This window comes from Panthera onca, chromosome A2 (assembly GCF_046562875.1).
Source record: "Panthera onca isolate mPanOnc1 chromosome A2, mPanOnc1 haplotype 2, whole genome shotgun sequence".
In the NCBI taxonomy this organism is placed as follows: domain Eukaryota; kingdom Metazoa; phylum Chordata; class Mammalia; order Carnivora; family Felidae; genus Panthera; species Panthera onca.
The window spans coordinates 23179921-23204619 of record NC_138340.1 but is presented as its reverse complement, the minus strand read 5'-3'; the positions used below and the strand labels follow the sequence as shown (position 1 = coordinate 23204619).

General features: G+C 39.9%; 1 protein-coding gene across 1 annotated transcript in view; it reads right to left on the bottom strand.

Annotated features, from left to right (window-relative positions):
• CACNA2D3 (calcium voltage-gated channel auxiliary subunit alpha2delta 3) overlaps nt 1-24699 on the bottom strand; it is an 860086-nt gene that overhangs the window by 235852 nt on the left and 599535 nt on the right. Inside the window, exon 14 of the mRNA XM_078442942.2 lies at nt 3312-3329. Within this exon, the coding sequence (XP_078299068.1) occupies nt 3312-3329 (18 nt within the window). The remainder of the gene's footprint in view (nt 1-3311; nt 3330-24699) is intronic.

Sequence of the window (24699 nt, the reverse complement as noted above, 5' to 3'; positions counted from 1 at the left end):
GAAGTCAAGAAGTACCATGTAAAGAAAAAAAAAGGCAAACCTTTCTTACATATGGACCTTTCTTCATTGTTCAAGAACAATCAATCAACTGGTTTAGAAAGTGGTTCAACTTCCACTAAAAAGAACAGATTTGTGATGGCTTGAGGGTGTCAGGTCTGTATTGCTACATCGTTTTTAACCAAGACTTCAGGACACTTCACTGCATTTGGTGAAAATATTTAATATTGATCAGGCATTTCACCAGTTACTACTATCCCAATGTGGTATCAGGGATTGAAATTTATGGATAGAGTCTAGAAATTATCTCAGAGGTGCTTAAGAATCACAGGAAAAACAAAAAAAAAATTCTTTTTTGCAAGCCACTCTTCTAGAAAATAGTCATAAACTAGAAGATAAGTCTTGAAAGGTCCTCCAAATATCAGAATTATGAAAACCATAACATACAGACAACAATCATTAATGACTACTACACATATGAGGGACACCCAAATGGGACATTTTTAGTGATAGATCAGCTAAAAGATTAAAGTAAACATGTTTACAGAGACATAATCATTTAAAATATTTATGGAGAAAACAGTTGCAGATGATACAGAGAGATTCCAACAAAAACACAGCACAAATGCAGACACCATATGGTCCAACGTATACACCCATGACCTCATGTGAAAAGCAGGCCAAAGACGTAACAGCTGGAGATGTTTCCCCTTTACCCCCAGAACAACAAACTCTTGGGTTTGGAAGAGGCTCATTATAATCATGGCCATGGATGGGTGAAATCTATGGATAATGTCAAAGACTTTGGGAAGGAATCTCTCAAAACAATTGTCCCTGGAAGCCTTTGCTTTGTTGAGGTTTCAAGCCCTATCCACATTTCCTGCTGACTCCATGTAAAAGGTGAAGTCAGGTAATGGAGAGATTTTAATGAAATAAGAAGAACGTCACATATCTCCCAGGCTCTTTTGTCATCTCCTGATTATTCATCAGGCTTGAATCAGAACCACAAATCACTGCAGAGGCCCAAGACCACCACATCACATATGATCTGCTGCTCCAAATCATACAAAATGGTAATAGAAATTCTAAGTTGTTGAAGGCCAAGACATGCAAATGGTAATAGAAATTCTAAGTTTGTGAGTGTCTAGCATATGTCAAGTTCTATACTAGGCACAAGTAAGAGAAATAACTCTCATAACAAAACTGGAAAGCCAGTCTATCATTCTTGCTAAATAAAAGAAACCTAAAGCTTAGATAAGTTAATTAACTTGCCCATAGTCACAAATGGATGAAGGCTGGAATGGAACCCACCATATTCCTTTGTTGCTCAAGCAGCAAGACAATATTTTGAAGGGGGGGGTTGCTGGTGCTCATAAGAACCCCATCCTTCTAGCAAAGTCCTCTGTACGTGTCACTGAAGTAACACTGGGGAAGGGAGAGGAAGAACACGAGGGGCACAGATACTCTTATATCAGCAACTGAGACTAGAAGCCCTGAGGGAGGATGCCTTCCATCTGCAGTGTGACTTTCCTCAACTGCCCTCACCTTCTAGCCCAGATACCAGAGGTTTACATTGAAACTCCTTCTCCAAAGAGCTGAATTGCCCAAAATGACTCCAAGGAGTTCTGAAACCATTTCACACAGGGCTCTTAATAAATTTTAAGGTAAGTACCTTTCTTAATTTTAATAAAAAGGCAATTTGTAGCAATGGTGAGGAACAGGGGGAGGAAGAGCTATTCCTTGTGACACAGGGCTGCAGAGCAAGTTCTTGGGCAAGTCCAGCATCTTTTGGAAAGGCACTGGGGCATCCTACTCAATTCGAAGTTTCTATTTGCAGGGCATGTGACGTGAGTGACAGAAGGAAAGAGGTCAGGGAGCTAAGTGCTATTGAAGAACCATATGTCCCAGCAACCTTTATTCTTACCATATTCTGTGTTGGTTTGTTTTGAACCTTGTTTTAAAATTCCATGGCTGATGGCACCTCATATTCATGAGGAATCTTCTACAACAAAATGCTTCTGTATATAGATCAGATTAAATTTGATGAATAAATGCCAGTAAATTGAGGCCAGTCCAGCTTTAGGCACTGAATTTGGTAAGTCTCTTTACAAAGAAATTTCAAATGTGGGCAATTAAGAAAGCATGACCTATTAAAGATGCCAATCCTTCCAGATAATGTGGAATTCTGACCATATATTTACCCTGGAAGCTGTTGTTCTACTCAAATACTTTAACTTTTAATGAAGTGTTCAGTCTTTTTGTGATGGCACTGAAGTGTAATCAAACATTACCACAAGCCAAGTCACACACTAGCATGTCTCGCCTTGTTTAAATATCTCAAATATATTTGAGTAATTGTGTAATGATTTCTAGGCCTCTGGTTGTCCATATGGTCTGAACAGACTGCCTTTTGTAGAGCAGTTGTGCTATCTCTCTCAACAGGAAGGAATCAGATCATCTTTGCTCCAAACTGGAAAGCTTGGGAGGTACTGCTTACAGTTCGGGGAGGCGTCTTACCTCAACTCTTGAAACAAAACCAACCCACATCTGGCCCCCAGAAATCACTGTGTCTTCTGGAAATCCTGCTTGTGTTTGTGAAATGTCCCAAAACAATGCAGCAGGCATCATGTGTCATGTTCTTTTCCACAACTGTCCTTAGGATATGATGACATACCATGGGGACAACATAGCAAAGCCAGCATGGCAATCACATGGAATCTTAGTAGACAGAGAATATTCTAGATGGTGGAACCAGATCATCTCAGACAGACAATGAGGACCAGTGAAAGGGTCTGACATTGGCAAGAACTTTGTTCTAATGCTCTACATGTGGTACAGGCAATGACACAGGCAAAGGAGCTACTGATTTTGCAATTAATGAAACCCAAGAGGAGTTTTCAGAGATTTGCCTTAAGAGCCCAGAATCTAAACTTAGTTACTGGGCCTTACAAATTTTCACATTAGCTGTATCCCTGGGAAAGTACCTCAGGGAAGAACTGGAATACCATGTTTGGAGGAGTGTGCTAAACTTACTCTTGACCTATTATTTGAGAATTCTTAGCAAAATGGTTGGGCATAGAGTTGCCCCCAAACCACTGGTCACGAGAGGGTTCTCTGATGGGACTAATTTGGCAGGGAGACAGTGGACCGATGAGTCTGTCGGCCTTTCTGCTCCTGCCCAGCTTCAGGCTTTTGAAGTTGGAAGAGGAAAACCATTTCACTGGTCATGAACAGAACCAAATGCACAAAATCATGAAGACATGCACAGTTCGCGAGTTCTGGGGATGACTGCGATGTGATGGAAAAGAGTTTACCTTTTGTGCCTGAGGGAGCTGAAAAATAACGGGAGAACAAAACAAAAAGAAAAACAAGAAAAAAGCAATCATTACATACAAAGTCAAGATTAACTGTAAAACTTCATTTGGTTCCCATTGGAAAATGGGAAAACGAATATTGGGAGAAAAATAGGGAAATAAAACTAAAACCAAGTCATTTTCCCAAATTAAGCTACGGTGCTGATTATTCGACCTGCTATCTGAATCTGTAGTATCAACAGATAATCTGTGAGCACAAGCTTTGGGAGTCATCATACTCAGGAAGTGAGTTTAGGTTCTTCTGTTCAGTGGCCCCAAACACACATTTCTAAGACCCAGTTCCTTTTTCCTGTGCACCAGTGGTTCCCTAGTGGTGAAGGACTGTTTGGAGACATTTGTGATTGTCAAAGCCAGGGAGAGGGGAGGGAGCCAGAGCTATTGGCCTCTAGTGGGTAGAGACCAGGGATGCTGCTAAACATCTTACAATGCACAAGGCAGTCCCCACAACAAAGAATTATCCAGCCCACATGTCAATTGTGCCAAAGTTGAGAAACCCTTCCCCATGTAAAGGTAAGACAGCTAGAAGCATGTTCTGTTTTTAAAGTCAATTTTTCTTGCTTTGTAACACATTAACTGTTCCCTTTATTGGTGGTTAAGGAAGCAGGCACAAGGATTTGTGCATTTGAAGTAAAGCTAATATTCTAAGAACAACGAAAAGGCAGTCAGTCAACCCATAAAATAAGACATAATAGCTTTCCCAATGGTACAGGCAAGAAACTGAAATTATAGATATGTGGAAAAAGATGAACATTTACAAGACATACTTGTCTACTTTTCAACATTGAGACCATTAGGCTGTGGTTTAATGCCACCAGATTTGTGACTGCCATTAGAGTATGCAGTGTTTTGAAAAGCATTTTTCTAATCTGAAATGGAAATAACATTATCCATGTATTAAATACTGAATCTAGGAGTTACATAGTTTTCAAGACTTCCTTCTCATCATAGAGCCTAACATTTATTGTGTGTGAACTTGTCACCAGGCACTGCGTTAAACATTTTATTTGCATTATCCCACAAATCAAAGTGTCCCAATACTAGGTACCCTTATTATCCCCATTTTACAGATAAAAACAAAATGGAAAATAGAGGGTAAGTCATAATACACTGTCCCACAGATAATAAATTGTAGAGCTGTGCTAACTTTAGAATGTGTAAATTCAACCCAACGCACACAGTAAAGGCCACACTCGCTAGGAAATGAGATGGCCAACTTTTCTCTCTGTCTCTACAGAGTTTATAACATTGGAAGTGCTAGAAGATTCAAGATAACTAAACCACACATCCTAGGGTCCCATTTGAACCTTTTGTCCTTCCCATTCATTCTGCCCTGGGAAGAATGCTTTCTCTTCATATGCACTAAGACAAGGGCTTCCTACGGCCCTGTGCCAGCGGATGGAACCCAGCAAAGGACAGAGGGATAGACCCATACCAACAAGATGCCTTGTGTCTCAGAGACATCTCCAGAGTGACTTGGAAAATGTCCATAACTCTCCAACACTCATTTTTCAAGTAATTTTATCCCCAAAGGTCTCCCAATTTAAGAAAACAGGAATAGCATAAGCATGCTTTTTTGATTCTTTCCTCCTGGTTATGGTGACCGCTATTGAAAAAGGAAGCTCGTGAGTTCCTCCAGTGTTTCTTAGGGGTTCAGAAAATAGGTATCAAGTGGTGAGAAATTAAGCTGAAAATGAGGAATCACTTCAAGTAAAGTCTCTGAAATATTAAACATTTTTTCATATGACGAAAAAGAAACCTTGGAGACGTGAACATTAAGGGAATGATAAATGCATGTTTCCTTAGGAAAGCATTTGTGTTGAATCACAGCTTGTCATATGAAATGCACGGGGGGCCCTGAGGATTACAAATGTTTGATGAACTGAAAAATAAATACCAAGGTTCAGTCCTGCACAAACTGCCGGACTTGACAGGCCTCTGAAAGGAGAGCTACCCTTTCTCTCTCTCTCTTTCGGGAAGCTTTGTCCCAGTCAAGCAGGAAACACCTCTTTTTGACTCACCCATTTAAGCACATGGGAAGGAAAATGAGAGACTAGGCCTTTGTGGTGATGTCCTCAGTTTAAGACTGTCCTCAAACTCTCCACAAAACATATATTTTCCTCAAGAAATAACTCATGAAAACAAAGAGCCACTTTCCTATCGGAGCCTTAAAGGAACAGAAATTACAGCTTGCAGTGCCCTCAACAGGTTGCACCTCTGAGAAGGAGCTTCAGAACAGAACACAACAAATTCAGATCAGATTAGCAACAGTCACAGATGCTACTACTTGGGAGCCGGCTCTCCTGACGGCACATCATGCACCCAACAGTCACAAACGGTATACACAACCCTGAGCTGGGAGCCTGACCAGCTGGACACTGGGGCCTCTGGCTGGAGTCTTGAAGCACGTGCCTTCCAGCCTTTGGCCAGATGCTTGTCTGTTAAAAGGGATGGTGGAAGGAGGGCTGGGAAGTGGGCCAAATCTTGGATGGCCAATAGGTTCTGTCTTGAGAGCCAAGACTGACTGATTTGTAATGGCTGTCTGGAGAGCCGTGTTGAGAAGGATTCTGAAGTTATGTCTGAGTTTTGTTGGAAAGAATGTAAGAGCCAAATGGCAATGTCCTTTGTGGGCTAAAAATTAAGGAATGGCAAACCATATCCCCGGACATGATGATCTCTCAAGGTCCCACAGCACTTTTTTCTTTGTAATTCTGAGCACATCTATGATTTATTTGTACATAATCTATTTGTTTAATGTCTCTCCCTGCTGGGTCACAAACACCATGAAGGCATGAGGGTATTGATCCTATATGTAAGTCCTTATTATGTTTTCTATGCTGTGCCTGTAACCGGTGTTCGCCTTGTTAAAGAAGGTAACGTGTTACTAGGGTATACCGAACGCAGATGCTAGGGAGAGAGAATTGGGGTAACTGTCTTGGATCCACACGAGCCCCACAAACACACCAAGTTGATAATCAAAGTTGACAGCTTTCAATAGAAAAAGAGATATCTCTGCCAGAAGGGTAGACGTGAACACTCGGATTCCCATATGCCTGGCATGGATGTCTGTATACATACGGGCTGCCTTCCTGGTCCACGATACACGTAAAACCAGGCTGGGAATTTCTCATCATCATGTGGCCTGAGGTGAGGCAATCTCTCTTTTGCAAAAGCCACCTTGTTAGGCATTGTCAACCAGGCTCTGTGTCTCTGGATCTGTTTCTTCACTTAGTACATAAGGGTTTGCATGGGCAGCTTCAGGTTCCCTCCAGGCTAAACAACCCCAAGCTGTATGATTCTGTATCTAACCACACACACCCTCAAGCCACTTTTTAAAAGGAAGGGCAGAGAAAGAAGTATGCTCTGGGCTCACACATTCCTAGAGAAAAGCTTGGTGCAGGATGCATCCATGGGACACTTGGTATTTGAATGTGGGAAAACTGAGAAAGTGTCATTCAAAAGAGAATGAAGGAGAGGGAAGGTGATGACGATGAAGGTGGCAGTAATAATAGAATAAGCCACTCTTCATCACAATCCCAGACTTTAGCCTCTACTACAAAGCTGTCATCATCAAGACAGCATGGTATTGGCATAAAAACAGACACATAGACCAATGGAATAGAATAGAAACCCCAGAACTAGACCCACAAACGTATGGCCAACTCATCTTTGACAAAGCAGGAAAGAACATCCAATGGAAAAAAGACAGTCTCTTTAACAAATGGTGCTGGGAGAACTGGACAGCAACATGCAGAAGGTTGAAACTAGACCACTTTCTCACACCATTCACAAAAATAAACTCAAAATGGATAAAGGACCTGAATGTGAGACAGGAAACCATCAAAACCTTAGAGGAGAAAGCAGGAAAAGACCTCTCTGACCTCAGCCGTAGCAATCTCTTACTCGGCACATCCCCAAAGGCAAGGGAATTAAAAGCAAAAGTGAATTACTGGGACCTTATGAAGATAAAAAGCTTCTGCACAGCAAAGGAAACAACCAACAAAACTAAAAGGCAACCAACGGAATGGGAAAAGATATTTGCAAATGACACATCGGACAAAGGGCTAGTATCCAAAATCTATAAAGAGCTCATCAAACTCCACACCCGAAAAACAAATAACCCAGTGAAGAAATGGGCAGAAAACATGAATAGACACTTCTCTAAAGAAGACATCCGGATGGCCAACAGGCACATGAAAAGATGTTCAACGTCGCTCCTTATCAGGGAAATACAAATCAAAACCACACTCAGATACCACCTCACGCCAGTCAGAGTGGCCAAAATGAAGAAATCAGGAGACTATAGATGCTGGAGAGGATGTGGAGAAACAGGAACCCTCTTGCACTGTTGGTGGGAATGCAAATTGGTGCAGCCGCTCTGGAAAGCAGTGTGGAGGTTCCTCAGAAAATTAAAAATAGACCTACCCTATGACCCAGCAATAGCACTGCTAGGAATTTATCCAAGGGATACAGGAGTACTGATGCATAGGGGCACCTGTACCCCAATGTTTATAGCGGCACTCTCAACAATAGCCAAATTATGGAAAGAGCCTAAATGTCCATCAACTGATGAACGGATAAAGAAATTGTGGTTTATATACACAATGGAATACTACGTGGCAATGAGAAAAAATGAAATATGGCCTTTTGTAGCAACGTGGATGGAACTGGAGAGTGTGATGCTAAGTGAAATAAGCCATACAGAGAAAGACAGATACCATATGGTTTCACTCTTATGTGGATCCTGAGAAACATAACAGAAACCCATGGGGGAGGGGAAGGAAAAAAAAAAAAAAAAAAAAAAAAAAGAGGTTAGAGTGGGAGAGAGCCAAAGCATTAGAGACTGTTAAAAACTGAGAACAAACTGAGGGTTGATGGGGGGTGGGAGGGAGGGCAGGGTGGGTGATGGGTATTGAGGAGGGCACCTTTTGGGATGAGCACTGGGTGTTGTATGGAAACCAATTTGACAGTAAATTTCATATATTAAAAAAAAAAAAAAAATGATAAAAAAAAAAAAAAAAAAAAAAAAAAAAAAGAATAAGCCACTCTTTAGTGGATACTCTCAGTGGACCAGGTACTTGGTTAAGTGCTTTTTATCTTGAGCAATGTTGGTCCTCACAGCAGACCTCCGGGTTAGATAGTAGTATCATCTTCGGTTTAGAGATGAGAAAACAGATAATATTTAGAAGGGCTAAGTACCTTGCCAAGGTCACCCAACCAGGAAATGCTTGAGCTGGTGGTCAAAGTCAAGTTTCTCTGCAGCCCTGCCTCTGCTTTAGCTATCAGGCTCAAAGTGCTTCTTCTCATGTAGACAAAGGGTATCAGCACCAACCCAAGCTCTTGAAGGACTTAGGGACTTCTCAGGCCATTCCATCTGGGCATCTCCCATACTGGAAAGCGGGATGAGAAATTCCAGCACCACCCCTTATGGGAGAGCCTGGATGGAGACAGAGAATCCAGCTTACCATATTTCTCAGCATGTGGTGCATGATATACCATGAGCATAGATACTTACCATACCCTCTCCTGTCACAGACATTTACGCTTGTTCTTGCCTCATCCTGGGACTCTCCCTCATACCCCTCCCTGCTTGCCTACTTCTCTGGTCAGTTGTCATTACCTCAAAGAAGCCCCGTCTGACCTCTTGCATCATATGCCCTCGTCCCACATAATACCACATGCCTCCCATTCGCAGTACAGTTACTTACAGTAACTGCCGCTCTGCCCTTCTGTTTTGGTTAACAGCAACCAAACATTTAGCCAGAGTCAGCTAAATGACCCTGTAAGAGCTTGATGTGGCTAGGTGATTCAATCACGGTCAATGAGATATCCATGGATATGACTTTTCCAGATAGTGTCCTTAAAACAACTCCTTCCATCCTGCTGCCAGTAAGACAGATGTGATGGCTGGTACTCTAGCAGTTATTCTGGACTATGAGGTTATCTTGAGGATGGAAACCACCCATTAGGATGGTGCGGACAGCAGTAATGACAGGCAATTATAACAGCTATAGCAAGCTATCCACCATTCTAAGTGCTTCAGCTATATTAATTTATTGAAAACTCACAGGAACCTTTTTGGGTGGGTTCTATTATTTCCCCAGTTTTGTAGATGATGAAACTACAAGGTCACATGGCCAGAAAGCAGCAAAGACAGGATTTGAGAAGGGAGACCAGTTTGAAGGACAGTGGACAATCCAGGTAAAAACAAAAAAAAAATGGAGAACTGAATCAGGGTGCTAGTGGTGGAGGTGGCAGTGGTCTGACCCTAGATCTATTTGAAAGTAGAAATGATGGAGACAGAAATGAGAATATAAAAGAAGAGGGGCAACTGGGTGGCTCAGTCAGTTAAGCGTCTGACACTTGATCTCAGTTCAGGTCATATCTTGAGGTTTGTGGGATCGAGCCCCACACTGGACTCTGTGCTGACAGTGCAGAGCCTGCTAGGGATTCTCTCTCTCTCTCCCATCCCCTGCTCTCTCTCTCTCTCTCAAAATAAATAAACAAACTTAAATTTTTTTTAAAAGGAGGGACATCAAGGGTGCATCCAAGGGTTTTTGGTTCAGGGAAATGCAAAAATGGAAGATCCATTTACTGAAAGGAAAAAGACAAAAGGAGGAGCATATATGAGGGAAGCTTTCCAGATTGACAATTTTAGCATGTCTCCTAGATTTGCAGGCAGAAGTAGAGGCTGGGCAGCATGGTCACTGACAGTATGCTGATGAGGTCACTGACAGAGTGACTGCAGATAAAAGAGAGCTTGTGTTGGGGACAGAATCAGGAGCATCCCACCAGGTAGAGGTCTGGGAGCCAAAGGGAGCCAGTGAAAAGAGTGAGGGGTAAGGAGCCAGGGGGCAGGCAGGAGATTGGAGAGGACTGGGAGTCCCTGAAGCTACATAAAGGTGCTTCAAAGCGAGACAGTTCCTCCACCACGGCAATGGAGTGTTTTTGTTTTAACTTTCCTCATTCCCTTCATTTCTATCTCAGAGTCTGCACAGAGTCATGGGGCAACGGAGGGGATGTGCATCCATCACTCCCACTCAATGAAGTTCCAGCATTGAATGGACTCCTTTTTAAAAATAAAACTCCAATTAAAGATCTATTGATCAAAACAACACATTTCACTATGAAATATGTAAAGACCAAATGAGAAACAAAGTATTTTCCTGCCAACTGTGTAAAACAAAAAAAGCCTGGCTTACATATGTTTCTTCCATTTGTAAAACTGGCCTTTTGCCTCAGGCTTATGAATGAACGATAAATCCCTGCTAGCTGCAAAGGTTCCTTGTGTTCGTTTATTTCTCTTGTGCGTGTTTGCATTTAAAATCTTCCATTCTTCTTCATTAAGCAATGTGGATAAAGATCCCTATTCCTCTTATATATCAGCTAATTGGCTCAAACTCCAAAACCCACACACCAAGAAGGGAAGGTCTCTGATGAGCTAAGTAAGATCTGGTGGTGTAGTTCCTGTCCCACATCCATCCACTCTGCCACCCCACACCGAGTCACCACTGTTCTCATCCATCTCTTCACTTTGACTCCTCCCCAGCCCCGTGTCTATACTGCATCCAAAATAGTCTAAAAGTATAAACCTGGTACTTTGCCACTCCTGTTGTCCACACCTCACTTGCCTCAAAGCCTTTGTGTGCCTATTTTCTCTGAATGGCTGATGCTCTTGTCCCCTGTCCATGTCAGTTCCTTGACCACCCCCCAACAAACCTGGCCTCACCAGTTCCTACCCATCTGTCAGATTTCAGCTCTGGTGGCACTTCCTCTGACTGAAGTCCCTATCTTAACCAAGTGTCTTGCTATGACATCATATTGTTGATTCCTGTCTTAGCATGTATCACCTTCTGTAATCTTCTTGCTTACTTTTTAGTTACCTCTCCACATGAGCATTTAAGATCCATTCAGGGGCCATATTCATTGTTTTGTCACCAGGGACTACACCTGTACTGTATGTGGCCCTTGCTACTAATTCAGTACATGTTTGTTGGAGGGGTAGAAGGAGAAAAGGAAGGAAGGAAGGAAGGAAGGAAGGAAGGAAGGAAGGAAGACAAGGAAAGGAAATTTAATGGAAGGGAATGGAAGGGAAGGGAAGGGCAGAGAAGGGAAGGTGGTGAAAGGAAAGGAAAGGAAAGGAAAGGAAAGGAAAGGAAAGGACAGGAAAGGAAAGGAAGGAGGAAGAGAGGGAAGGAGGAAGGAAAGAAAGGAAAGAAGGAAAGAAAGGGTAGGGGGACAGGAAGAAAAGAGAGCTGAATAAAGGAAGCAGGAATGAAGGAAGAAGGAGGGAGAGCATTAGAGTATGATAGGCCAGGTTTCAAATCCTACCTCTACCACTTAGTAGCCACAAGAACATGGACAGAAATATATTATCTCTGAGTTCCAGATTTCTCATCTATAATGCTGTAATAATAACATCATTGCAAGGGATTAACGTGAGGATTAGGTAAGAAAAATGCTGAGAACCTACAACAGCCACTGGCGCACAATAGTTGTCATTTTTACCCCTTGACCTTGTAACCTCTGGAGTTTTCAGAGTTGGCCCAACCTTACAATGTGTGAGAGATTATACCAATAACCAAGTACCTCATGGTCCACAAATGAGCCCACAGACCTGAAATCACAATCTCCCTCAGTGCTTTATATGAAGTGTTATATGAAATTATATGAAGAAGTGATAAGGCCTGGATAAGGTGTCTTAGGTGTGTGACTCTTAATGGATGTATGTCTCTTTGCTCTCAGTAGGAGCCCCTTCCTTTTGTAGTAGTCCCCATTCTCTGGGTAAGGCTCTGCACGAAGCCCTGTCATGTGGACAGTACCAACCAATTAATCACTCTACGCTGGCCATAGCAACTGGCTCGGAGTGGACATGTGATCTAAACTAATCTAGTGAGGACTTTTATAGAAGTAATCAATAATTACATCCTGCTCCCCATTTCTCTCGTCTTCCCTTTCCTCTCTTCACTAGAGTGTGAGAGGACACACCTCTGGGACCAGTGCACCAAATGGGGCTGAAGAGTAAAATCTATGGAAGGTGTGAAGTTATAGGGACAGAACTTAGTGCCACCAGTGTCATTTGAGCCCATGCCCATCCATGGGAGTTAGTTTTCTAGTGGCTCCCAGCTTAGTAGGAGGTATGAGGACATCCTGAGTGAACTGAGTTCTCATTATTCCCATAGATACTTGCAGCTGGACACTTCTAGTATACACCATAGCTGCTCACAACTAGATTTTACTTATACAAATCAAGGGAGTCATCAAAATATTTCTGGATTGTTTGTTCAACTTCAAAAATACTCGGGAGCAATTTCCTCAAAAGATTTCCAATGACATATGTGAAATTTCCTTTCAAAATTACAGGGCATCATATTTTGGTCTTATGAAAATGTCAATTAAGTCAGAAGACAAAAGGTGGCTTTTTGTGTTCTCGTCCTGCTCCACAGAATCTCCTCCCCACTTGGCACCCTGTTACTCATCTACAATCCCTTATTGAGGCCACCCCTCCAGCCTCATGGCTTTGACTAATCCCTCCTCAAGGTGGTGATGATAGGGGAAGAGGAGGAGGGAAGAAGGAGAGCAGTGATGGAAGTAGACAACCCTGCAGAGTGGAGGGCAAGACTAAAAAGAGGGCTAATAAAAGAAAATAAATATAACTGCTTTTTCCACCTTAAAATCATTCAAGTCCCTATTGGAATTTTTGCTTCATATTCTACAAGTCCTTTAAGCCCTGTTAGAAAGACTCATTTGGAAGAATGGTTCTCTATGTATTCCAAATTTTCTTGCTTTTATCAGTTTGAGTGTTATCTGACCATCTACAACTTAATGATTTCTCAAGATCTAGTTTGGGGTATAGATGGAATTTGAACTTATTTTTCAAACAGTGTGTTTAAAAGCAAGACAAACATGGACAGAAAGACCTTTCTATGCAACACATTTCCTTTTTTAAAGTGTTTCGTTAGAACAAAAGTCATATAAGCAATGCATGTTCCTTGTAGAAAATCAGATATCAAAAGAGAGGTAAAAGGATACATTTAAAGCCACTTATGATGCTAACATCCATTATTTCCCTTGCATCCGTTGTTATTCTTAGTCAACATTATTTTAAATGACTACACGGTATTCCATTATTTGAACAGATGATAAATTACTGATTGGTTTCCTTAATATTGGCTACCTAGGCTGTATTCTCTTTGTCACTAATGCAAATGACTGCAATAAACATCCTTGTAGTAAAACTGTTACACACACTATCAACTTTTAAAGGAGTTGAATTATTAGTTAAAGGGCATTGCATATTTCAGTCCATGTACTTTCAAGAATGTTGTTCTAATTTACACTCGGAGCAGGATTCTCTCTTTCCAATATCCACTTCACCACCCCTAAGCCAATTCTAGGTGTTATCATCTTAAAAAAATCTTCCAGTAGTTTTTAAAGGTTAGATTATAGGGATGAACTTTTTCCATAGTCCAAATGAGTTAAAGACAGAGAGGATATTCAACTTTAAAATTCCTGAATGGCCAAAGGGTTAGCTCTGTTGCGGGTCTCCAGAGAACACGGCACTGCTTACTGCAGACTAGCACCTTCAGGTTATTTAGTAGAAAAGAAGTGGATTGATAACTAAAGGTCAGATTTTTCAAACTTAATTTTGGATCAAAAAAATCTGGTGTTTTTGTTGCAGCAGTAGACCCTTGCCTACATGAAAGGCAAGACTGCATAAATTATTCACTTGATGGCAGACATTTTTGGGGGACGCTGGAAAATGTGGATTATTAATGGGCAGACCAGAACAATTCTCACATTACATATAGCTAAGGACTATCAGCTGGGGGAAAGCCCCAGACATTTTGCTTGTTATAATGTTCTAAAAATTCTCACAATAAGAAGTCATTTCTCATCAGACTTGAACTCTGCATTGTATCGGAAAAATAAGTTTCCAATTAAAATTGTCATTCCTCAGCCTTATTTTGTGTGGTCATCTTGCTGAAAAATTATCTGGAGTTCTGGCAGTGTGGGGGAGCCCAAGGTCCTGCTGGTTTCCTGTGAGAACATGGGTTGGTAGAATCAAAAGGAAATTTGGCAAAGTACAGATAAAACCACCACCATGATGCATTTGTATTTCCTGTTTGAAAACCACATTGGTTCACATGGCAGTCCAGGGATCCATGTAGATTAAGGAGGATCTTATAGGGAAGGAAGCTCGTTTCTGCAGCATTCACTTTGGAAATATCTGAGCAGGATGCAAACCAACTCAGACCTTCTCCTGAACTCCCACCCTACCAGTGTCACTTTTCAACATTGTGACTGCTTCCAGTTGGATGCTCTAAGCTGCTGGTTTTAATTAAAACTTAATTTGCAAAAATGTTTCATAATTTATGCATGTCATATAACTCCTCTGAGACTATGAACTTGGAGCCAACTCAGGGCCATATAAGGAGATGTTGTACTGAGAAGGTTGTGGGAGGAAAGGGATGTAGGAGGAGAAGTACCAACAGGGGTGCAACAGAGGAAGGTACTGATACTTTCTTTCAGCTTCCCATCACCTGGATCTGCAGCCACCTGGGAGAGACATGGGTCTTGACGTCTGGAAGCAGAGAGCCCATTTGGCAGGTCACAGACTTAGAGAATCTGAAGGGTCAGCAGTGGCCAGAACGGTCCTCCAAGGAAGGTCTTACCAGGGGAGATGATGAGCCAAAGAACTTGAAACCCTCCAAAAGAGACGAATGGGTTTCCACCCTCTCCACAAAAGGAGACACTGAAAACCCACAGAGGAAAAGTAACGAAAACTCAAGAGTCTGCAGTGAAGCCATTACTTCACTCAACAGATGTCTTCCAAGAGAGAATTTGCAGGGATCTGCCAAACTGTTGAACCACAAAGAAATCTGTAGAGCAACTTAACTAGATATATTAGGCCTCCAAGAAAGATGACCAGAAAGACCCTCCCTTCAATACACATCCTTTGTTAATTATAAAGTGAATGACTCTCCAGTCACTCTCCACATCTACTGTGGAAAAAAATATATATACATATACAGAATTTAACACAGAAAAAATCAAAGGGGACAGAAATGAAAGTACACATGTATTCTGCACACTTACAAAGAATGGGCCGCCGTGTCAGTACTATAGTGTTTAGTGGCCAACATGATAAGCAATACATTTCACTGATAGATGATCTCTACCTCTAGCTATAACTCAAAGGTCCTTCCATTTCCTGCTGCCTATGAAAAACATTATTACCTAGCAAGCAAAAGCAAGAGACTATATAGTTTCTCTATCATGCTTGCATCTCACAGATGTGAACACATTAAATAAACATTTAAGAAAGAGTAAAGGTGTGAGCTGTGGGTGACAGATAATCCTCTGTTGGTGTTCTCAGTTAGGGGATCCTTCAGGAAACTCCCCACTCGGTGATTCCAGCCTGTGAAAAGTCTGTGATTCTAGTTTATGAGTTCTTTTCTGTGAAAACATCTACAAGCATTTCCTTCTCTTACATATTGTTTTCACCTTGGCCCAACACCTGCCAAAGCCATGTGTTGAATGATACTAGTTCTCTTTGTGCATCTGGGCACTTTGCAAGTCAAGACTGGATACTATTTACTAACAATGAGAACTTGCACATGCTGAGTGGGTACTTACTCTAAGCCAGGCCAGGAGTTAAGGGCTCTGAATGCATCCTCATGAGAAATTCTCCCACAACTCTAGGGGCCAGATATAGCCATTTACATTCCAAAGACAGGAAAAGGAAGACTGACTCCAAACCTTGTTTTTTGACCCAATAGGATAAACAAGTCACATAATCCAATTAGTCTTCTTCTAAAAGCTTAGAATAATCTATTGATGGATAATGAAAGGAATACAATATAAAAATAAAAATTAAGTGGTCTGCTTGGCAGTAGAACAGAAGGGAGCTTTGTCCTCCACTCACGCCTGCTGACACACTGACTCCCATAGTACTTCAGGCTGATATTGGTTATGTCTAGGAAGAAGGAGACCTATTAATATGCTGCAACTGCTGACCTCTCAAAATACATTTTGCTCCTCACCCCCCAAATCTGGTGTTTGGCGATCTTTAAGTACTTTTTGCCAAACACATGTTCCTACAATTTTGAAGTCCGTGTGTATTTACAGTGGAATTTTTCTCATGGTCTTTATTAGCTTATAATTAAATCATAAAACAGAGTAACTCTTATCAAATATCTTTACTTCCTAGTGCCTTTTTTGTTATTATAGGATTTTCTTTCTCTTAGTTAAGAAAGTCAGGTCTTACCACTGACACTTGGGCCCAAATCTCAAAGAGGCTAATAATGTACTTCTGAAGTTCACATTTTTTTAAGTTTATTTATTTATTTTGAGAGAGAGAGAAAGAGAGAGAGTGGGAAAGGGGCAGAGAGAGAGGGAGACAGAGAATCCGAAGCAGGCTCCGCACTGTCAGTGCAGAGCCCAGTGCAGGGCTCGAACACATGAATTGTGAGATTGTGACCTGAGCCAGAGTCAGACACTTAATCAACCGAGCCACCCAGGTGCCCCTGAAGTTTGTATTTAAAAGCAAGAGGAATCCAAATGTTAAAAGCTGAGCTACGATGCTGTCATTTATATTGAACTCATAAGTTAGGTAACGTGATTAAGGAACAAAAAAAGCAGCATAAATAAAATAAAGAGGACTATCAGGGCACCTGGGTGGCTCAGTCAGTTGAGCACCTGACTTCAGCTCTGGTCATGATCTTATGGTCCATGAGCTCAGCCCCGTGTCAGGCTCTGCACTGACAGCTCAGAGCCTGGAGCCTGCTTTGGGTTCTGTGTCTCCCTCTCTCTCTGCCCCTTCCCCACTCATAGTCTCTCTCTCTCAAAAAATAAACATTAAAAAAATTAAAATAAAAGGGACCATCTCACAATTAAACTGACTTAGTATAGTATTACATTTAAATAAAAATGATCTCAATGTCATTTCCAGTAAATTGTTACTGTCTTAAGAAGTTAAGAAAAGATATGAGCATTATTCTCTGGTAACAGTAATCTAAACCCAATATGTTTGTTAATTGTGAATACAAACAAACAAGTGAAACAATTTAATTAAGGGATCTTGAAGATAAAAAAAAACTAATCAACTAATCATCATCATCTTTTATTTCTAAACTTCTACTGTGGTCACAATAGAAAAACTAGTATTGGATTAGCCCTCTTGACACAAACAAATAGGTGGAAAGAATACATACACAAAAAAGTCCTTCGATATTGGTCAGCAATTGGTCACTTTGCTTCCAAGAAGGCAAAAAAGTGAGGTGAGACTCATGATCACTCCAATATTCTTCCTGGTGGCAGTTATAAGACCCTAGGGTAGGGTGATTGAGCCCATGTAAAGCCTAGTAGTTGTGCTGAATTGAGGAAGAATTAATCAGAGTTTATTGAGGCTGAGGTGGCTGAATTTTTCAAGGTAGAGAACTGGAGAGAGAAAGCTATACAGAGAAAGAGCTCCAAAAACTGACAGGGAGGTCTTCTTGAGTCTTTGATTTAATGCTAAAATAAGTATGTATAGTGTGAAACTCCACAGGACTGGGCAAAACACAATTATGGGGGTGAGGGTAGGGTAAGGAGGGGAACTCCAATAAATTTTAAGTTAAAAATAAATCTGTTGGTCTTCAACCATGGTTAGAAATTTACAAGTTCCAGCTAGTCAGAAGAGAATTCTCTGTTAAATACCTGGAACATTTGGTAGGAACTCCAGGGAAGTTGTTCCTAGGATTACATCTAAACTAGCTTTAGACTGAAAGATACATCATACCTGCCTAATCAAAGCTTAAAACAAAGCATTTAAAAGGCCAAGCTCAGACATAAGTAAATTAACTGGCCACTAGAACAGAACTCAACACTCTTTAAAGGAAGGCCACAAAATCCAGACACTTAATACCACATGCCCACAATCATGATATCATTATGCCCAACAGTTAATAAAAAGAAAAAAAACCTACTAAATACAGAAACAGGAAAATGTGACTCTTATCAAGGAAAATAATCAATCAATAGAAATATACCCAGAAATGATGCAATTGGGAACATCACTTTAAATAAGTTATTAAGGATATAATCAAGGATTTAAAGGAAAACTTGAACATTATGAAGAGAGAACTAAATAGTAAAAACAAATTCTAAAACTCAGTAAAAATCAAAATGAAATAAAACCCCTAGACTGGAGAAACATAGTACTTAAAAAAGAAAAAGTCCACTGGATGGCCTTAAGTGCTATTTAGATATTTCAGAAGGAAATATCAGTGAATCTAAAGACACAACAAAGGAAGAAATTGAAATTGAAACAGAGAGATAAAGGGGGGGGGGGAGTTTAAAAGAGAATTTTAGTAACCAGTAGGAAAATATCAACCAGATGAATATATGTGCCATTGAAATTCAGAATCATGTACAGTGGAGGACAGACCAAAAAGAAATTTTAAAAAATGTGGCTAAATATCTCAAATTTACTAAAATTTATAAACATGCCACTGCAAGAAGCTTAATAATCAAGCAAGGGGTGCCTGGGTGGCTCAGTTGGTCAGGTCATGATTTCACAGTTCATGGGTTTGAACCCCATGTCAGGCTCTGCACTGACAGTTGGAGCCTGCTTCAGATTTTCTGTGTCCCTCTCTCTCTCTGCCTCTCCTCTGCTCTCTTTCTCTCTCTCTAAAAAATAAATAAACATAAATAAAAAACCTCAAGCAAGAGAAACACACACAAAAAACTGATACCAAGGCACAGTATAATAAATTTGTTGAAACCAATCAGAGCAACAAAATCTTAAAATTAACCAAAAAATAAATTTACATATGTATAGTACAAAGATAAGAATTATCACTGGCTTCTCACCAGAAACAACAAAAGTCAGATAATAGATCCACTGGTTTAAACTACTGTAATAAAAAAAAAGTACATTTAAAATTCTATATCCAGTGAAAATATCCCTCCAAAATAAGGTGAAGTAAAACATTTCAGACAAAAAAAAAAAAAAAAAGGAGAAAATTCACTGTCAGCAGACTTGCACTTTAGAAAAGATGTTTTAAAAAGTTCTTCAGGCTGAAGGAAAATGATTCCAGATGGAAGCTTGATTCTATGCAAAAGAATAAATAGGACCAGAAATGGAAAATATATGGATAAACATGAGATTCTTTTCCTCACTTTTAAATTAACTATTTTAAGCAAAATAAAAACAATGTATTGTGTGGGGTTTATAATATATGTGGGAGTAAAAAGTATGATAATAAAAGCACATAGAATGGAAGGAAGGCATGGGAATATACTGTTGTAAGTTGCTTCCATTATGAGAAAGGGAGACTGTGAAAAGTTGAAGATGCAAATTGTTATATTAGAGCAACCACTCAAAAGACACAACTAAGAGGTACAGCGTAGCTAACAGGCAGATAATGGAGATAAAGTAGTCAGGGGCAACCAACTTCCCATACAATCAGAAATCCACATATAACTTTTGACTACCCAGAATCTTAAATATAAATAGGCTACTGTTGGCTGAAAGCCTTACCAATAACATAAACAGTTGATTGACACATATTTTGTATTATATATATACATAAATATATACCTATAATATGTCTTATTATATATATATACATATATATAATGTTCTTTATTCTTATAATAAAGCAAGCTAGAGAAAAGAAAATGTTATTAAGAAAATCATCAGGAAGAGAAAATACATTTATAGTACTGTACTATACTGTATTTATTGGAAAAAATCTGCATATAAGTAGACCTATACGGTTCAAACCCATGTTGTTCAAGGGTTAAGTATATACATATTATCTATATTTATGTGTACACATACGTACACCTATAAATACATATAATACATACACTTATTTATGACAATATGGTAGATTTAAATGAAAAGAAAAATAAGAGAACAGATTAGATACCTATTTGTAACAACATAGGTAGACTTGAAACTAAACAATAGAAATAATTACTTTAAATGTAAATGGATCAAATACACCATTTAAAAAGCAAAGATTGTTAGACTGGATAGAAAGAAAAAGAGATCGAACTATATTTTGCCTACAAAATATGCCTTGTAAGTAAAAAAAAATGTAGATTAAAGGTAAAAAATAAATGGAAATATATATACCACAATATATAAATAAAACAATATAAAGCAATAATCACAGAAAGTTGAATGGCTATATTAATATCAAACAAAATAGTCTTTAAGATGAGGAATACTATAAGAGATAATAAAAATATTCATAATAATAAGTTGGTCAATTCATCAAGAAGACATAATGTGTTCTCCTCATAATAGGGCTTCAAAATACATGATGCAACAATTGACAGAATCAAAAACTGAAACATATGAATTTAGAATTTTCACTAGTGATTTCAACAATTCTCTCAGCAATTCATAAAACAATAGTCAGAAAGTCAGTGAAGATATAAAAGACATGAACAACATTATCAACCACTTTCACCCAATTATTATTTCTAGAACAAGATGCACAACAATTGTAACATACATGTTGTTTTCAGGTACAAATATGAAATATCCACTGAGAAAGTCTGGGCTATAAAACAAGTGTCAGGAAACAAAATTATTGAAATAATAGGATACATTCCCTGAACACAAGAGAATCAAAATAGAAATCAGTAACAATAATGCATCCAGTAAAATCTGGAGGTATTTGGAAAATAATACACTTCTAAATAACCCGTGAGTCACAAAATCCTTTCATCACAAGAAATATTAGAAAATATTTTGAACTGAATAAAAACAGAAATGCAACTATCAAAAGCTGTGAGATGTGGCTAAAGTAACTCTTAGAAAGAAATATATGGCTTCATATGCTTACGATAGACAAGGAGAAAAGTTTAATATCAATAGTCAAAGCTTTACCTTAACAAACTAGACAGAAACCAAATTAAACACCACATACTCAGAGGAAAATAAAGAAATAAACAATAAGAACAAAAAACAATGCAACAGAAAATGGGTAAACAAAAAGTAAAATTGGTGAAACCAAAGGCTGGTTCTTTGAAAATAACCCCCCAAATTGAAAAATATATAACTAGACTGAACAAATTTCCAATATCAGGAATGAAAGAGGTGCTGCCACCATAGATCCTAAATACATTAAAGGTACAAGAGAGTATTATGAACATCCTTATGGTAATAAATTCAACAACTTACATGAAAACAAATGAGCAAAGCTGATATAAGAAATATAAAAATCTAAAAATCGCTAAATCTATAAAAGAAAATGAATTCAGAATTAAGACATTCCCCACAAAGAGAGCTCCAGGCCCAAATGGTTTCATTAGTGCCTGTAACAATATTCAAGGAAAAACAGAGCAATCTTACACAAGCTTTTTTGTAAGATAAAGAAATACTTCTCAAATCATTTTTAGGTGGCCATTGTCAAAACTTGACAAATTACAAAAATAAAAATCACCACCACCACCACCACACTACAAACTGATATCCTTTGTGAACATAAAAGCAAAAATCCAGCAATATATAAAAAGGAAAAAATCATGACTGAAAGTGCTTCTCACAGGAAGGCAAAGTTATTATGATATTCTTACAACTGATATCAATCGGTATAATTTGCCACATATAGAAGATTGCATTTGCCAAAGCAGACCATAATAAATATCTCCCATGCCATACTCTACTTACAGTAAATTTTTAAAAATTTAAATCCAAGTTAGTTAACATATAGTATAATAATGATTTCAGGAATAGAATTTAGTGATTCATCACTTACATATAACACCCAGGGCTCATCCCAAGTGTCCTCCTTAATGCCCATCGCCCATCCAGCCCATCCCCCACCCAACACCGCACCACTAACCCTCAGTTTGTTCTCTGTGTTTAAGAGTCTCTTATGGTTTGTCTCCGTCTCTATTTTTATCTTATGTTTGTTTCCCTTCCTCCATGTTCATCTGTTTTGTTTCTAAAATTCCACATATGAGTGAAATCATATATTTGTCTTTCTCCAACTGACTTATTTCACTTAGCATAATTCACTCTAGTTCCATCCATGCTGTTGCAAATGGTATGATTTCAATTTTTTCATTGCTGAGTGATATTCCATTGTTGTGTATATACCACATCTTCTTTATTCATTCATCAGTCGATGCACATTTGGGCTCTTTCCATACTTTGGCTATTGTCAATAATGTTCCTATAAATATTGGAGTGCATGGGGCCCACTGAATAAGCATTTTTTTTTGTATCCTCTGGATAAGTACCTAGTGGTGGTTGCTAGGTCATAGCTGGGTCATAGGGTAGTTCTATTTTTAATTTTTTGAGGAGCATCCATACTGTTTTCCAAACAGTATAATGTTGGCACTCCTATAAAGTCTATGTCCCCAACCCTTTGTGATTGCCTCAATAGAGAGTACAGGGGAAATGGTACCATGTGACTTCCATGGTTAGATTATAAATATGCACTTCTGTCGTGCTCTGGAAATCCAGGCACCATGTTGTGTGGAAGCTCAAACTAGCCCACACAAAGTGATCACATGGAAAGACAATGTAGGTGTGGCTAGTAGAAGTATCTGGCAGACAGCTCATCTAAGGTCCTAGTCAATAGCCAGTACTAACCACCTGACATGTAAATAAAGATGCTTCCATGTGATCTAGTTCCCAGCCACTGAGTTACCCTTGTGGTTGAGTCTTCGTAGTGTGAGGACCCCAGATATTGTGGAGTAGTGGTGAGTTAGCCTTGATGTTCCCTGGCCAGATTCCTGCCACACCATTATGTTCCAGGGTGTTTACTAAGCAACAGGAGTAATAGAAAGTAAGTACCATAATCCCTGTTTTACAAAAGAGGAAACTTCACCTCATGTGAGTGACCTGAACAAGCTAGTGTGGGTGGTAAGTGGCAAAGCAACCCAAAGACACTGCATGCAACTGATCTAGACAAAAGGAGGTCTGAGTGTGGTACCACCTCATTTACCAGGGTTGTAGAACAGGGCTAGAAGAGGCTTTGGTGCCATCTTCACAAAACCACGATCTGTCCCCAGTAACTCCTCTTCTCTCAGGAAGACATCTGAGGTCAGGGTTTGGTATGTATGGGTCATGCAGCGAAAACCAACTCACTATTAAACCTTTAGCAAAGATATATCCCCAGTGTCTACATTTTCAAAGCTCAAGTAGCTCAATCAGCCATGAATTCTGGGCATTTATACAAGAGTTGGTTGAAACACGAGCTTAAGGAACTCTTGCCAAACAGCTGCAAAGAGTACAGGAAGTAGAGGAATAAAACCTGTTACAGTCTTGGCTCGCACTGCAGAGCAGCACAGGAGATATCAGGGGGTGAACCAGCAAATATTCATGATAACAGGGCAAATATAATTGATTCATTTCCTTCCTAGAAAGATGACTGAACTCAGGACGGTTGAGATGGGTTGGCATTTTCTATTTTCTGTTGCCCTCTCCTCTGTTCCTCCCCCACCCGGGGAGTCTTTTTCCCCTTGATACAAACATCAGTCTATTATCCACAGAGATACAAGTCCTCTAGCCCAGATCTGAACAAAATCTCCACACTGCAGAAAAGTAGCAGGATCTGCTTAGATTCATAAGGCTGTTAGATCTAAAAGGGAGCTGGACCAAATCGCTGCCTTTTGCCTGAACAAAATCCATCCCTTCTTTGGTAATAGCACTTTGGTTGGCCTATGAGATAGAAACCATCCCCTATTCTCAGGCCTGGTGGTGAGACTGGGGCTGACTCCCTGCTTCCTGCAATCCAAGGGTAGACATGTGACTCACGCCTGTCCAATCAGAATGCTCCATCCTGATGCCCACTGTGACTGGTTCAGGCACGGGGTTGAAGCCGCGAAGAGTCAGCACCTGAGCCTTAGCTAGAACTCAGAAGAAAGGGATGATTTTCTTCTGGGGACAAGGGGCTCCACTAGTAGGATGTGAAGGAGCTACTGGTGACCGTCTTGATATCACAAGGTGAAGGGATCTCACCTGAGAATGAAGCCACACAGAGGAAAACAGCCAAGAGACGGCAAGAGGCAGATTTCTAAGAACATTTGGGCACCTGAGAGCCAGTGATGTCTGAAGAGATTACACACTGACTCTTCAGTTTTATGACGGAGTAGACCCTCCTTAATCATACAAGTCTGGCTGAGCTGGATTTCTGTCACAGCCAAAGAGACCTGTTTCGCTATGACAGCATATTATCAATTATCTACACCAGCGTTTCATGAAGTCAGCTCTGTGGAGCCCCCAAATTCTGTGAACCAGAGAGTGATCAACAGGGGCTTCTGACCCCAGTTTTGTGGGAGCTGCTGTTTTTTTACATGTGGTGGATGTGATGATTTC